At 64.4% G+C, this 16037-nt stretch overlaps 1 protein-coding gene across 1 annotated transcript; it reads right to left on the bottom strand.

Moving 5' to 3' along the window:
* Window positions 1–7117: 7117 nt before the first annotated feature.
* On the bottom strand, window positions 7118–15750 carry LOC138817517 (cytochrome P450 4F3-like). Its single transcript, XM_070007942.1, has 13 exons — window positions 15722–15750; window positions 14895–15063; window positions 11761–11905; window positions 11026–11079; window positions 10804–10931; window positions 10373–10494; window positions 9654–9924; window positions 9181–9247; window positions 8904–9033; window positions 7973–8106; window positions 7838–7902; window positions 7603–7679; window positions 7118–7351 (listed from the first exon to the last, which is right to left on the bottom strand). Exons 2-13 carry the CDS (start codon window positions 15060–15062, stop codon window positions 7174–7176), a joined length of 1539 nt encoding a protein of 512 aa, XP_069864043.1. The 5' UTR covers window position 15063; window positions 15722–15750; the 3' UTR covers window positions 7118–7173.
* Between the last annotated feature and the right edge of the window lie 287 nt (window positions 15751–16037).

Raw genomic sequence — 16037 nt, 5'->3', positions numbered from 1 at the left:
TCCCCGCTCCCCGCTCCCCGGGCCCCCGCTCCCCGCTCCCCGCTCCCCGGGCCCCCGCTCCCCGCTCCCCGGGCCCCCGCTCCCCGGCCGGCAGGGCCTGGCGGGGCGCCCCCCCCCCCCCGCGCGCGGCCCGCCCGGCTGCCTGCCGAGCGCCTCTTCCCGAGGTGCGGTCGCGCTCGGTTCCACCTGTGCCAACGTTCGTTCCCACACCCTCCACTAGCCGACTTAAAGCTTCAGCTCCGAAGCTGTGTGTGTGTGTGTGCGCGCGCGCGCGTGTGCCAGTCCTGGGGCTTGAACTCGGGGCCTGGGCACTGTCCCTGAGTTGCTTTTTGCTCAAAATTGGCACTCTATACTTGAGCCACAGCGCCATGTCTGGCTTTTTCTGTGTATGGGGTGCTGAGGAATCGAACCCAGGGCTTCATGCGTGCAAGCCCTGTACCGCTGAGCCACCTCCCCAGCCCTGATGCTAATCTTTATATGGGGTGAGAGAAGTCTGGTGTCAGTCTTCTGAAGGTCCATATCCAGTTTTTCCAGAACTGTTGAAAAGTTGACTTGGTTCCTTGTCAATAACTGGTTAGCTGTCCTAGCCAGCAGCTCAGGCCTATCATCCCAGCTACTCAGGAGTCTGAGATCTGAGGATCAAGGCGGGAAAGTCTGTGAGACTTTACTCCAACAAACCACTAGAAAACCGGACAATAAGTAAATAAAAGCACAGTTCACAGCCAACTAAGTTGTGTGTGTGTGTGTTTGGTAAATCATGGGACTTGAACTTAAATAAGACCTGGGTTCTGTCTCTGTCCCTGAACTCTTGTTCAAGGCAAGCTCTCTACCACTTTGAGCCACAGCTCCACTTCCAGTTTCCTAGTGGTTTATTGGAGATAAGAGTCTCACAGACTGCCGGGCGCTGGTGGCTCACACCTGTAATCCTAGCTACACAGGAGGCTTAGTTCTGAGGATAGGATCGAGGTTCAAAGCCAGCCGGGCAGGAGAGACCATGAGACTCCTATCTCCAATAAACCACCAGAAAACCAGAAGTGGCGCTGTAGCTCAAGTGGTAGAGCGCTCGCCTTGAGCTGAAAGCTGAGGGACAGCGCCTCGGCCCAGACTTAAAACCCCACGGCCGACCAAAAAAAAAGTCTCACAGACTTTCCTGCCCGGGCTGGCTTCAAATGGAAATGTCATACCTCAGCATGGTTCCGTTATTCTTCTCAGGTTTTGTGCCAATACCCTGGTATTTTTATTTGGTGGGGGGGTCCGGTTGTGGGGCCTGAACTCTGGGCCTGGGCGCTGTCCCTCAGCTCTTCAGCTCAAGGTACTCACTCTACCACTTTGAGCCATAGCACCACTTCGGGCTTTTTGCTTATGTGGTGCTGAGGAATCAAACCCAGGGCCTCGTGCATGCAAGGCAAGCACTCTACCACTGAGCCACCTTCCCAGCCCTACCATGGTATTTTTGTTACTCTGGCTGCTGTGTAATTTTAGGGCTGATACTGTGAAATCTCCTGCACTATTTTTTGGTCATTCTTGGGGCTTGAACTCTGGGCCTGGATGCTCTCCCTAAACTCTTTGGCTCAAGGCTAGCACTCTACCACTTGAGCCACAGTACATTAGTGGTTTTTATGAGAGAAGAGTCTCTTGGACTTTCCTGCATGGGCTGCCTTTGAACTACGATCCTCAGATCTCAGCCTCCTGAGTAGCTAGGATAACAGGTGTGACCCACCAGCGCCTGGCAGTACTCTTATTTTGGGGGTGGGGGGGAGGTCCGGTCGTGGGCCTGAACTCTGGGCCTGGGCGCTGTCCCTCAGCTCTTCGGCTCAAGGCTAGCGCTCTACCACTTGAGCCACAGCACCACTTCCGGCTTTTTTCTTTTTGCTTATGTGGTGTTGAGGAATTGAACCCAGGGCCTCAGGCATGCAAGGCAAGCTCTCTGCCACTGAGCCACCTTCCCAGCCCATGGCAGTACTCTTATTACATAGGAATGCTTTTGCTATTTGGATTTTTTTAAAGCTGGATATGAACTTTTCCATATTCCCAGCCCCGGCTTCAAATTTTCAATCCTCCAACCTCTTCCTCTCAAACACCTAGGTTTCCAGGTGTTCACTCTTTTTTGTTGTTTGTTTTTGGTTGGTCATAGGGCTTGAACTCAGGGCCTGGGCACTCTCCCTGAGCCTTTTTGCTCAAGGCTAGTACTTTACCACCTTGAGCCTCAGCTGGTTGTTTGGTGGTTAATTGGAGATAAGTGTCTCATTGACTTTTCTGTCCCAGCTGGCTTTGAATCATAATCCTCTGATCTCAACCTCCTAATTAGGATTACAGGTGTGAGCCCCCAGTACTGGGCCTTTATGTGTGTGTTTTTTTAGGTATTAATAATAGTGATCTTGTTGGGGCTGGGAAGGTGGCTCAGTGGTAGAGCACTTGCCTTGCATGCATGAGGCCCTGGGTTCGATTCCTCAGCACCACATAAGCAGGAAAAAAAAGCTGCAAGTGGTACTGTGGCTCAAGTGGTAGAGCGCTAGCCTTGAGCTGAAGAGCTGAGGGACAGCGCCCAGGCCCAGAGTTCAGGCCCACGACCAGATCCAAAAAAAAAAAAAAAAAAGATAGTGTTCTTGTTGTTGTTATAATTTTGCTGTTGTTTGTGGGGCTTGAACTCTGGGCCTGGGCGCTGTCCCTCAGCTCTTCAGCTCAAGGCCAGTTCTCTACCATTGAGTCATAGGATCACTTCCGGCTTTTTCTGCTTATGTGGTGCTGAAGAATTGAATCCAGGACCTCATGCATGCCAGACCAGCACTCTGCCACTAAGCCACCTTTCTAGCCCACTTTTTTAGCGGTCCATACAACTTCCAGACTAATATATGCTATTTTTTTTTTCACTTACTGAGGATATATGAAAATATCCCCTGGTATTCATAGGTCAGGCCATTTGTCATTTTGACACTTAATATCAGGAGTCATATTTATCATGAGAATAAAACATGTGTTTTCTTTGTTGTGTAACTTTTCCTCTTCATGACGATATCATTATAATTGGTAAGTTTGAATTATAGTTTGTTCCTCATACCAAGAGTGACACTGGTTAGAAGACCCCCAGTTCCCAGAATCACCAGAACAGCTCCACAGGCGTGGTTCCCGGGTTAGCGGAGCTTTTCCTGGTCTTTATTTTATTTGGGACTGTGCCCAGCCTTGCGCATGGGGCCAGCGTCGTCTAATTCACTGGCTAGGTTCTGAGCCGCACTACCAACCCCAGGCTTGGTGGAAGCACCAAGTACCTCTGCAGCCTGTGGGAGTGGACGGCAAGGTGAGCTGCAGACCACGCTGTGCCCCGCAGGGGGCGCTGTGCCCGCGCAGACACAGCCCGGGGAGCCGACCGTGCTTTACAGATGAGCTCCAGCTCAGCCAGGCTGGGACCGGAAGTGTCTCCCTCTGTACACTCGCAGCTGTGAATGGAGTCTGACTACAGGTTGTGTCAGGTGAGACATGCAAAGACAGTTTGGGCTCTGCCTGCTGGACAAATGACCCAAGAAATTTACAGCTTATTTGGGTCTGCGGCGTGACTGGAAACATACTTGATCTCTGTGCAGTTTCTGGTACATATGTCTTTTCCCAGACTCTGCATGATAAGGTTGTCCTTATCACCAGAGCCTTTTTAGTTTTTTGTTTGTTACTGTTTTATTTTCATTTTGCCAGCCCTGGGCACTGTCCCTGAGCTTCTTTGCTCAAGGCTAGCGTTCTGCCTCTTGAGCTACAGTTCCACTGCCAGCTTTTTGCTGGATAATTGAGCATAAGTGCTTCCTGGGCTTTCTTGCCTGGGCTGGCTTTGATCCTGAGTCTCTGATCTCAGCCCCCTGAGTAATTGGGATTCCAGGTGTGAGCCGTTAATGCTCTGCCAATGTCAAGTTCTATACATGCCATCCTCAGCGATTAATCAGCCATATATTTCAGGCTTTCCTACCACTGTTGGGCTGGGATGTAGCTCAGTGGCAAAGCGAGGCCCAGAGTTTAAGCCCCACCACCAACAAAAAAGAAATGTTGAGTTGATGCCTAGGCCATGAGTTCAAGATCCAGCATACACACACACACACACACACACACACACACACACATACACACACACGCACACACTTCCTCATTGAGTCAGGTTACCATCTCTCAGCGCAGGGAGGAAGGAACTCCTGCCTTCAGATCTGCTGTCTGATAAGTCGGGCCCTTGCACAAGCTGCTGGGTGTGATAAAGATGTCATGGCGTAACCCACCCCACCCCGCTCAGAGGAGGCCGGCCCCAGTGACCACACACACAGCTCTGTCACAGGGGCAGGGACACCGCCGTGGCCGGCACCCGCCTGGGGCTTCCTGGTGGACATTGCAGCTACTGGAGGAAATCCACGCAGACTTCGTCCTTGACTGCCACCGCCCTGCATCCCTCACGCCGCCGCCCCCCTCCCCCTCCCCTCTGGTGAGGGACTGTGACAGCCCCTGACTCACCCCAGAGGGTCCTCACACCTCCTGGGCCGGTCACCTCTCGTCTCAGTGATGCCAGAATGGAGAATTTGACTCTCACGCTGAGAGACCGTGGGTGGACAGGGACACTGTCCGTCCGTCGCCTTTTACACTCGCCAGACCCCAGTGGGGTGCTCCTGACCCCTTCAGAGTGGGGTCTTAGATGTCCACCCACTCAGCTCTTTAAAGCTACAATGCCTCATTTTTGCTGCAGATTCTGCTAACACAGTGGTAAATGGCTAGAGGTTCAAGTTCTCCTCTCTGTGCGACTCCTGCCTGTCTCCCCTGCCTCCTAAGCCTCCCAGCCGTGGCTCTAGCTTTCCTTGTCTTATAGAGTTCAGTCTCCTCCCCCGCTTGCTGTGTACCGTGCCATTCTGCTTGTCTGTCTGCTGATTGTCCACTTGCTTGCTTGCTTAATAATGCACCACCAAGTTGTCTTACCATCCTGATTTTTTTTTTTTTTTGCTGGTCCTGGGGCTTGAACTCAGGCCTGAGCACTGTCTCTGAGCTTCTTTTGCTCAAGGCTAGCACTCTACCACTTGAGCCACAGTGCCATTTCTGGCTTTTTCTGTGTATGTCGTGCTGAGGAATTGAACCTGGGCCTTCATGCATGCTAGGCAAGCACGCTACCACTAAGCCACCTTCCCAGCCCCCTGGCTTGATTTTTTTTTCCCCCATCTTGGCCACTTGGTGGATTTTCCTTCTATCTCCATCTGCCCAGCAAGTGTTTAAAGGTCAATTCATATGCTAATGTGCCTCTTGACCAATTTTTTTTTTTTTTTTTTTTTTGCCAGTCCTAGGCCTTGAACTCAGGGCCTGGGTGCTGTCCCTGAGCTTCTTTTTCCTCAAGGCTAGCACTCTACCACTTGAGCCACAGCACCACTTCTGGCTTTTTCTGTGTCTGTGGTGCTGAAGAATCGAACCCAGGGCTTCCTGCATGCTAGGGGAGCACTCTACCACTGAGCCACCTTCCCAGTCCACAAAATTGTTTTAAAGAGTTTCTGATAAGTGGCTCTGCAAGTCAAAGGGAAAAGAAAGAAAATAAAAGAATGTAAAGAAAAGAAGGAAGGAAGGAGAAAGAAAAGAAAAGGTAGAAAGAAACAAAGGCAGTTTCAAACTGAAGCCACAAAGAAGCTCATCTGAGCTTGGTGGTGAGACTAAGTGTGTCTTGGAGTCATGATTAGAGTAATGATTAGAGTTATTAGTAAATGTAAAGAGAAACAGGAAACAAAAATGGTTTATTTGGATAAGAAAGGATTTAGAAAGTAAACATTGCACTGGGCGCTGGTGGCTCACGCCTGTAATCCTAGCTACTCAGGAGGCTGAGATCTGAGGATCGCGGTTCAAAGCCAGCCCGGGCAGGAGAGACCGTGAGACTCCTATCTCCAATAAACCACCAGAAAACCCGGAATTGGTGCTGTAGCTCAAGTGGTAGAGCGCTCGCCTTGAGCTGAGGAGCTGAGGGACAGCGCCCAGGCCCAGAGTTCAAGCCCCACGACCGACAAAAAAAAAAAAAAAAGTAAACATTGTCTTCAATGTTTGTTCCAAAATGGAAAAAGAGAAGAAATTAAGACATACCTCAAGGCTCGAGTAAGTAGCAGATGGTATGAGTATGTCTTGGATTTATAAGCTAAAGCTTATGAATAAAGTCAGTATAGCTGGTATGTAATTAAGCTGGCTGTGATTTAAATAAGGTCATGATTAATACACAGATGTAAAACAGCATCTCATTCTTTCTGTCCATCTATGAAAGTAACTGTACACTATTAAATTTGTCAAGTTTTTAATATGTTTCCCAAGAATGTGAGCTGCCTTGGATACAGAGCCACTCAGTTAAAAATGGATGGTTTCAGCTTGGCGCTGGTGGCTCACACCTGTCATCCTAGCTACTCAGGAGACTGAGATCTGAGGATCACAGTTCAAAGCAGCCTGGGCAGGAAAGTCCATGAGACTCTTATCTCCAATTAATCACCAGAAAACCAGAAGTGATAGAGCACTCTTGAGCTAAAGAGCCCAGGGACAGCGCCCAGGCCGATGGGGAAAAAAAACCACGTGGGACAAGCCATCCCAGCCCTGGCGACCAGGGGTCCTGAAGAGCAGCCGGAGGGATGGTGCCGGATCCCAGAGGACCTCACTCCGTGCCTGACCTTTCACGGCTGCCCAGAGCCGGGAGACCCAAAGAAAGGAGCTGCCTGTCCGTCTTGGAGCTGGACAGGCGCGTAACGTGAGCCTCAGTCTCAGGACGGTTTGCCTGCCACCTCCACAGCTATAGCCCGGGCCCAGAAATGACCAGGCCTCCGCCCGGCCCGGAACCACTCCCTGCCAGCCCTGGCGTCTGCCTGCTGTCCCTCCGTCTTCATCGAGGCTAGCGAACCTCCAGCCTCCATCCTCAGGCCTGGGCCTCCAGACTGGCTGGGATTCCAGGGGGGGTCACCACGCAGGGGCTCCATTTCGGGGACAACAGCCAGACAGCTGTGGGCTCCTGGGCCCTGGGCTGTGTCCCCCAACACCCGGCCCCGCCCACCCCGACACTGACCACACCCGCCCACCCCGCCCCTGACCCCGCCCACCTTCCACCACGCCCTCTCCAGCCCCGCCCACCCCGCCGGCAGTGAGGCGCGGACTCGGTGGGCGCAGCTTTATTGGGGCCTGTCCGGGCAGGGGGAGGGCGGGGCGGGGTCAGTCCAGGGGCTGCGCGCGCAGCCACAGGCCGCCCTCGGCGCGCAGGATGAGCTCCGGCTTCCGGCGCGGCTCGGGCCCCGCGGCGCCCCCTGCGGGCAGCACGCGGAAGCGCAGCAGCGTCAGCGCCAGCGCCACCTTCATCTCGCTCAGCGCGAAGGTCTGCCCGATGCAGTTCCTGCGGGGTCGGGGGGTGACTGGGGGCCCGGGGTGCCGGGGCGGTGGAGGACGGGGAGCCCGGGGGGACGGGGCCGTGGAGGACGGGGACCTCGGGGGGACGGGGGGTGACGGGGACTCCGGAGTACTGGGGCCGTGGAGGACGGGGACCTCGGGGGGACGGGGGGGGGGACGGGGACCCCGGGCATGGGGGGACGGGCCCCGCCGGAGTGCGGGTGGGGGACCCGCTGCCCCGCGCCCCGCGCGCCTCACCTGGGCCCGGCGGAGAAGGCGAGGAAGGCGAGGCGGCCCCGCTCCTGGTCCGGGTGGAAGCGGAAGGGGTCGAAGGCCTGCGGGGGGCGCGGGGGACGGGGCGCTGGCGGCGGGGCGGGGCCGCGGGGCGCCTGAACCCCCGCCCCGCCGGGGAGCGCGGGGAAGCCCGGACCCCGGCCCTCCGGTGACCCCGGACCCCGCCCCGCCGGGGACCCCGGGAGCGCGGGCGCAGCACCTCGGGGTCCGGCCACACCGCGGGGTTGTGATGAGTCCCGAAAATACAGACGCGGCAGACGACGCCTGCGGGGGGTGGGGGGGGAGTGAGGCCGGGCCGTCCGGTGCCCCGCCCCGCCCCCCCCCCCCCCCGCACCTCTGGGGATGACCCGGCCGTCGGGCAGCCGCACGTCCCGCGCGCAGCAGCGGGAGACGCCGGTGACGGGCGGGTGCAGCCGCAGGCTCTCCTTGAGGCACATGGTCAGGAAGGGCAGCCGGGCCAGGTCGTCCCTGAGGGCGCCCGCCGTCACCCGGAGCCGCGCACGGGCTCTCCACCCCCAACCCCAGGCTGAGACCTGAGGGTCGCGGTTCAAAGCCAGCCCGGGCAGGAAAGTCCCTGAGACTCTGATCTCCAAGGAACCACCAGGAAAGTGGCGCTGTGGCTCAAGGGGCAGAGCGCTGGCCTTGGAGCAAAAAAGCTCAGGAACAGCGCCCAGGCCCTGAGTTCAAACCCCAGGACCGGCACATGCACACGCACGCACACTCACAGAGCAAAAGCCCATGTTGGCCCTGGAAAGGTGGCTCCATGGTAGAGCGCTCGCCTTGCATGCATGAGGCCCTGGGTTCCATACCTCAGCACCACATAAGCAGGAAAAAAGCCAGATATGGCGCTGGGGCTCAAGTGGTAGAGCGCTCGCCTTGAGCTGAAGAGCTGAGGGACAGCGCCCAGGCCCTGAGTTCAGGCCCCAGGACTGGGGGCAGGGGGAGATGTTTCCTGGGACCTGGGAGGCTGTGGACAGGCCTAAGGCCTTCACACACCCCCCCATGGCCCTGACCCGGCCTGGGCTGGGATGCTGGGGGACACCAGACACTGGGGGGAAGATGAGTGACACCTGCATTTGCTTTGAGAGAAGGGATGCCGCACCCGCCCTCCCGCCTTTCACTAAGTCCCCAGCACCCAAGCTCTTCCCATGACTCCCCAGGATCCTCTGACCTTCAACAGGCAGGAAGGAGGCCATCCGGAAGTCCTGCCCCCTCCCCCCCTGGAGCCGAGCTGGGGTGGGGGGTGTGGGGGGGACCACGCTCACCACTCCACCTCCTGCGGGTCGCGGCCCCTCAGGAGCTCCCGCACCTCCTGCCGGCAGCGCTCCTGGTGCTGCGGGTGCTTGGCCAGGTTGTAGAGGACCCAGGAGAGCCCGCTGGCCGTGGTGTCGTGGCCTGAGGGGCAGCGGCGGGGCGGGGGTCACCGGGCTGAGCGCGGACAGCGCCTGGGCGGGGAGGGGGCGGGCCGGGAGGGGGCGGGCGGGGAGGGGGCGGGCGCAGAGCGGGGCCCCAGGGTGGAGGGACTCCTGCCCCAAGCCTCACCCCCAAACATGAAGGTGTCGGCCTCCGCCCGGATGTCCTGGTCGGACAGCGCCTTCCCGTCCTCATCCTGGGAGAGAAAACGCTGCAGAACCGCAGGAGGCCGAGGACGCAGGAGCCGAGGGCGTGGGAGCCGCAGCGGAGAGCAGCCCGAGCACCCACCTTCCACCCCAAGCCGGGGCTGCCCGGCCGCCACCGCCCCAGGCCCCGGCCTGCGTCCTCCTCTCCTAGCCACCTCTCTACTTCTGGCTTTGTGATGATTCACTGAAGATAAGGAGTCTCCCCGACTTTCCTGCCCGGGCTGGCTTTGAACCACGATCCTCAGATCTCAGCCTCCTGAGCAGCTGGGATGACAGGTGTGACCACCGGCGCCCAACCCACCGTCTACACACAGATTTTCTCTGGAGAGCTTCCTGAGGCTGAGAACACAGTTTGTGTCCCCCCCTCTCTCCCCCCCCATCCTCTGCCCGGCCCACCTTGGCCAGCAGAAGCACGTCAATGAAGTCCAGGGTTTTGGCCTTGGCCTTGGCCCGGAGGCCATCGTCCAGGCCCTGGCCCAGGAGGGAGCGGCGCCGTTCCCGGATGACGGCGTCGGTGAAGGCGTGCACCAGGCGGCAGGCCTTCCGGAAGCGGCGCCCGTCGGGGGTCAGCTGGTACAGGAAGTCCAGGTGCAGCAGCGGTTGCTGGTGTCTCTTGGCCACCAGGGCGCTGAGCTCCACGATGGCGGCGATGTACTCGCTGGGCTTCCTGCAGGACGAGCCCGACGGGAGGCCCCCTGAGCCTCCCCGACCCCCTCTCCCCCACCGCATGACCCAGCCACCCCAGGCCTGACTGCATGCCCCTCCTCCCAGTCCCAGATCTGCACCCCTGGAGTGCAGCGGCTCCTCACAGCTCGGGCCTCAGTCTCCTCATGTCTCCATGACCACCAGCTCCATCTCCGCGGGGAGCTCTCACCTGCCAAAGGCTTCTTTGCCAGCCCGTGGTGTGCGACTGGGCCCTTTAAAAGGCAGGGCTAGGCCTTTGGGGGTGTGGCCTGAGGGCCTCAGCCCCGCCCCTGTCTCTGTCTCTTGGCTTCCCAGGCCTCTAAACTGGAGATGAGGCACTCCTGGACTTTCTTGCCCAGGCTGGCTTTGAACCGTGATGCTCAGATCTCAGCCTTCCTCTCTGGGTGCCCTGGGCCTCGCCGGGCACTCACTCCTGACAGTCGCTGTGGAAGCCGAAGACGCATCTCAGCAGACTGTCCAAGGTCATGAGGCTGATGTGCTCGAACATGTCCAGATGCGTGACACCCTCCGCAATCAGACGTCGCCACTTGGCCTGGCCGGAGATGGGGGCGGGGAGGGACCTGAGTGGCCCAGCCTGTCCCCCGGGAGCCACAGGGCCACCTCCAGCCTTCGGTTGGAGATCAGACTCTCCCAGACCTCCCTGCCCGGGCTGGCTTTGAACTGCGATCCTCAGATCTCAGCCTCCTGAGCAGCTGGGATGACAGGCGTGAGCCACCGGCGTGGCCTTCACAGTGGGGATTCCTTTTCTCTTTTCTTTTTACAAAAGAGGATGCCATGGCTGAAAGAGACCCCGCCCTGGCCTCAGAGTGCCCCCCCAGCTCACGGGGCTGCGGCCACGCACGTGCATGGTGTCCACGCTGCGGTTGAAGATCTTGGTGTATGGCTTCAGGATGCTGAAGTGGAAGGCGGGCGTCAGCATGCGCCTGTGGCAGGCCCACTTGCCCCCGGCGCTCAGCAGGAGTCCGTCCCCTGGCAGTGGCAGAGTGCTTCGTGGGTGAGGGCAGCGCCCCCCAGGCCCCCGGGCTGCCCCCGCCCCGTCCCCCGCCCTGTCCCCCGCGCTCACCCAGCCAGGGCCTCAGGAACCGGTAGAAGACGGTGTCCTTGGGGGCGACGGCAGCTGGGTGCAGGACAGGCAGAGAGAGAGGTGGCGTGGGGCTCCCAGCTGGGGTCCCCACGTCCCGCTCCGAGCCCGGAGGGAAGGGGCGGCGGGGGAGGGGGAGCACCGAGGGCGCACAGGGCACCCCAGACCCTGACTCCCCCCCCATCCCGTCCACACGCTGGCGTGGCAGACAGCGCTGTGCGGGACCCCAGCGGGCGCAGGCTCCTCCCCTGCCAGGCGGGTGTGCTCCTGCTGAACCACGCCTCCAGCCCTGACTTCAGCTTTTTGGTTCTCTTTTCTCATACCCGACTCGGGGCATGAACTCAGGGCCTGGGCACTGTCCCCAAGCCTTTGCCCCTCAAGCCTGACGCTCTAACCAGGGGAGCTCACCTTCCTGTCTCCAGAACTTTCTCCAGACACCCCCACTGTCCCAGGCCCGGAGTTCAAGCCCCAGGACCCGCCCCAAAGCAAAAAGTCTCTGCTGTCCTGGAGGGGCCCTGGGGTCTCAGAGCTGGGCCGGGGCCCCGGTGACGTCAGGAGAGAGCCAGGCTGGCCGCAGCCGCTCCCAGGCGCGATGCGGCCCGCGGTGGCCCCACGGGGCCGTGGCCCCACCGAGGGAGCCGCCGGCCCTGTCCCCCTTCCTGCACTCGTGCCGGGGACCGGCAGGGGCAGCGCGGGGTCCCGGCCGCGGGGCCGTACCTGGGGCCAGGAGCACGGGCTTGATGAAGTCGGGGTGGAAGAGGCGCACCACGGGCTGCCACGGCGCCAGCCAGCACAGGCACGCGGTCTCGAACCCGCGGGCCAGGCCCTGCAGGCACCGCAGGCCTTCCTCCGAGCTCCGGATCTGCGGGGGGGGGGGGGGGACTTGGCCCCTCCGGCCTGAGCCCAGGATCCCCTCTGACTCCTCATCCTCGGCTCTCCCCCACCCTGCACTGCGGGCCCTCCTCCACGTATTGAAAAGTAACAAAAGGGGGGAAAAAAGGGCCTGGGGGCATGACTCAACTGGTAGAACCCCTGCCCGGCCCGGGCCAGGGTCCGCTCAGGCCTGTCACCCCGCGACTCGGAAGCTGAGATCTGAGGACTGTGGTTCAAAGCCAGCCTGGGCAGGACAACCCATGAGACTCTTGGCTAATGGTTCAGTAAAAAGCCGACGTGGGGTGGTGGCTCAAGTGGTAGAGCGCCCGCCTTGAGCAGGAAAAGCTGGGGAGGCCGTGGGCCCGGGCCCGTCCCTTCCTGCTCTGTCCCTCCCCGTCTGTCTGGTCCACACGCACTGGACGGCACCGGGGCCAAAACGGGAAGCAGGTGGGGGGGAGGGCCGGATGCGGGCGGCCTCCCCGAGGGGAAGTGGGCCGCCAGCTTTTATCGAGGTTGGCAACGGGGCTCATTGGCACATCGGGCCTCTGTGTGCGCGCATATGTGCGTGTGCATGTGCGTGTGCGCGTGCGCGTCTGTGCGTGCGCGTGTGTGCATGCATCAGTGTGTGTGTGCGAGCGTGCGCGTGTGCACGAGTGTGTGCGTGCGCGCGTATGTGTGTGTGTGTGCATGGGCGTGCGTGCGTGCGCAGGCGCTCTTGGCTGGCGCCCGGGATGAGCAGGAGCCCGACACAGGCTCCACCGCGCGGCTCCACCGCCGCCGCCGCCCTCCGGCGGGGGATGGCGACGCAGCCGGCGCCGGAGCCACGGCCGCGGCCCGGGAAACAGAGGAGCAGGGGGCCGGGCCGGGAGCCCCCCACCCCCCCACGGCCCACGGCCCACGGCCCCGGCAGAGAGGGCCGGGCGGGGCGGGGCGGCACCGGCTCTCGGCCGCCCTGGACCCCGGACCCCGCCCGGATCCCCCCGGACCCCCGCCCTCCCCCCCGCCCCCCCCCGCCCTCCCCCCCGCCCTCTCCCCCCGCCCTCCCCCCCGCCCTCCCCCCGCCCTCTCCCCCCGCCCTCCCCCCCGCCCTCCCCCCCGCCCCCCCCGCCCTCCCCCCCGCCCTCTCCCCCCGCCCCCCCGCCCTCCCCCCGCCCTCTCCCCCCGCCCTCCCCCCCGCCCTCTCCCCCCGCCCTCCCCCCCGCCCTCCCCCCCGCCCTCTCCCCCCGCCCTCCCCCCGCCCTCTCCCCCCCGCCCTCCCCCCGCCCTCTCCCCCGCCCTCTCCCCCCCGCCCTCCCCCCCGCCCCCCCCCGCCCTCCCCCCCGCCCTCCCCCCCGCCCTCTCCCCCCCGCCCTCCCCCCCGCCCTCTCCCCCCCGCCCTCCCCCCGCCCTCTCCCCCGCCCTCTCCCCCCCGCCCTCTCCCCGCCCTCTCCCCCGCCCTCCCCCCCGCCCTCTCCCCCCCGCCCTCCCCCCGCCCTCCCCCCGCCCTCTCCCCCGCCCTCTCCCCCCGCCCTCTCCCCGCCCTCTCCCCCGCCCTCCCCCCCGCCCTCTCCCCCCGCCCTCCCCCCGCCCCCCCCGCCTCCCCCCCGCCCTCTCCCCCCGCCCTCCCCCCCCGCCCTCACCCCCCCGCCCTCCCCCCCGCCCCCCCCGCCCTCCCCCCGCCCCTCTCCCCCCGCCCTCCCCCGCCCTCTCCCCCCCCGCCCTCCCCCCGCCCTCTCCCCCCGCCCTCCCCCCGCCCTCCCCCCCGCCCTCCCCCCGCCCTCTCCCCCCGCCCTCTCCCCCCCGCCCTCCCCCCGCCCTCTCCCCCCCGCCCTCCCCCCGCCCTCTCCCCCCGCCCTCCCCCCGCCCTCTCCCCCCGCCCTCCCCCCCGCCCTCCCCCCCGCCCTCTCCCCCCGCCCTCCCCCCGCCCTCCCCCCCGCCCCCTCTCCCCCCCGCCCTCCCCCCCGCCCTCTCCCCCCCGCCCTCTCCCCCCCGCCCTCCCCCCCCGCCCTCTCCCCCCGCCCTCCCCCCCGCCCTCTCCCCCCCGCCCTCTCCCCCCGCCCTCCCCCCCCCCCTCACCCGGCCCTCTCCCCCCGCCTCCCCCCCCTCTCACCCCGGCCCTCCCCCCCGCCCTCCCCCCCGCCCTCTCCCCCCCGCCCTCTCCCCCCGCCCTCTCCCCCCCGCCCTCTCCCCCCGCCCTCTCCCCCCCCCGCCCTCTCCCCCCGCCCTCCCCCCGCCCTCTCCCCCCGCCCTCTCCCCCCGCCCTCCCCCCGCCCTCTCCCCCCGCCCTCTCCCCCCGCCCTCCCCCCGCCCTCCCCCCCGCCGCCCCGCCCTCCCCCCCGCCCTCTCCCCCCGCCCTCCCCCCGCCCTCTCCCCCCGCCCTCTCCCCCCGCCCTCCCCCCGCCCTCTCCCCCCACCCCCCCCCCGCCCTCCCCCCCCCGCCCTCCCCCCCGCCCTCCCCCCGCCCTCTCCCCCCCGCCCTCTCCCCCCCGCCCTCCCCCCGCCCTCTCCCCCCGCCCTCTCCCCCCCCCGCCCACTCCCCCCCGCCCTCTCCCCCCGCCCTCCCCCCCGCCCTCTCCCCCCGCCCTCTCCCCCCCGCCCTCCCCCCGCCCTCCCCCCCCGCCCTCTCCCCCCGCCCTCCCCCCGCCCTCCCCCCGCCCTCTCCCCCCGCCCTCCCCCCGCCCTCTCCCCCCCGCCCTCTCCCCCACCCTCCCCCCCGCCCTCTCCCCCCGCCCTCCCCCCGCCCTCTCCCCCCCGCCCTCTCCCCCCCGCCCTCTCCCCCCGCCCTCCCCCCCCACCCTCTCCCCCCGCCCTCCCCCCGCCCTCTCCCCCCGCCCTCTCCCCCCCTGCCCTCTCCCCCCGCCTCCCCCCCTCTCACCCCGGCCCTCCCCCCCGCCCTCCCCCCCGCCCTCTCCCCCCCGCCCTCTCCCCCCCCGCCCTCTCCCCCCCCCGCCCTCTCCCCCCGCCCTCTCCCCCCCCCCCCGCCCTCTCCCCCCCCTCACCAGCCCCAGGTGGCCCAGCAGCCGGCCCCGGCTCGGGGGCTGCGGGAAGACGCGGAGGCGCCGCTCCAGGGCGCGGGCGGCGCGGAGCCGCGCGAGGACGCGGGCCGCCAGCCAGGAGGCCGCGGCCAGCAGCAGCAGCAGCAGCGGCGGAGACGGGGGCCACGGCATCCTGCGGGGGGGGGCGCTCAGCAGGGGGCCAGGCCGAGCCCCAGCCCCCCACTGCACCCCCAGCCCCCGCTGCACCCCATCCCACCCCAGCCCCCCAACCCCCCACTGCACCCCCATCCCACCCCAACCCCCCACTGCAACCCCATCCCACCCCAGCCCCCCCTGCACCCCACTGCACCCCTGCCCCAGCCCCCCACTGCACCCCCAGCCCCCCACTGCACCCCCATCCCACCCCAGCCCCCCCCAGCCCCCCACTGCACCCCCATCCCACCCCAACCCCCCACTGCACCCCATCCCACACCAGCCCCCCACTGCAACCCCCATCCCACCCCAACCCCCCACTGCACCCCATCCCACACCAGCCCCCCACTGCAACCCCCATCCCACCCCAGCCCCCCACTGCACCCCATCCCACCCAGCCCCCCAACCCCCACTGCACCCCCATCCCACCCCAACCCCCCACTGCACCCCATCCCACACCAGCCCCCACTGCACCCCCATCCCACCCCAGCCCCCCACTGCACCCATCCCACCCCAGCCCCCCACTGCACCCCCATCCCACCCCAGCCCCCCCAGCCCCCCACTGCACCCCAGGAGGGCAGGGCAGGTCCGGGCCACAGCCTGAACCCCAAAAAGAGCATGCAGGCCGACCCCCTCACCTCTGTGGCCACGGGGCTACAGCACCAGTGTCTCCTCTGGCTCCTGCCCTGCGTCTGTGGCCCAGCAGGAGGAAGGAAGCCTGGGGCCCCCAGCCGCCCCCCTTCCCCCCTCCGCTTCCCCCTCCCCTTCCCCCTCTTCCCTCCTCCCCCTCCCCTTCCCTCCCCCCTCCCCTGCCCTCCCCCTCCCCTTCCCCTCTCCCCCTCTCCTTCCCCCCCTCCTCCCTCCCTCCCTCCCTCTCCCCCCCCTCCTTCCCGCTGCCATTGATGGAGAAGACTCTCCAGTGCACTTTGGGCTCTTTTGTCAAACATCAGTTGG

The sequence above is a fragment of the Dipodomys merriami genome, unplaced genomic scaffold (assembly GCF_024711535.1).
Source record: "Dipodomys merriami isolate MVZ:Mamm:240054 unplaced genomic scaffold, mDipMer1.0.p SCAF_70, whole genome shotgun sequence".
In the NCBI taxonomy this organism is placed as follows: Eukaryota; Metazoa; Chordata; class Mammalia; order Rodentia; family Heteromyidae; genus Dipodomys; species Dipodomys merriami.
This window is presented reverse-complemented; position numbering and strand designations above follow the sequence as displayed.

What these genes read in the sequence shown, in the direction of transcription:
- LOC138817517 (XM_070007942.1), bottom strand. Translation starts at nt 15,062, where the DNA reads ATGCCGTGGCCCCCGTCTCCGCCGCTGCTGCTGCTGCTGCTGGCCGCG. An exon ending in GTTCCTGAGGCCCTGGCTGG is followed by an intron (nt 10,932 to 11,025) that starts GTGAGCGCGGGG and finishes TGCCACTGCCAG; the next exon opens with GGGACGGACTCCTGCTGAGC. An exon ending in ACGTGCTTCTGCTGGCCAAG is followed by an intron (nt 9,248 to 9,653) that starts GTGGGCCGGGCA and finishes TTTCTCTCCCAG; the next exon opens with GATGAGGACGGGAAGGCGCT.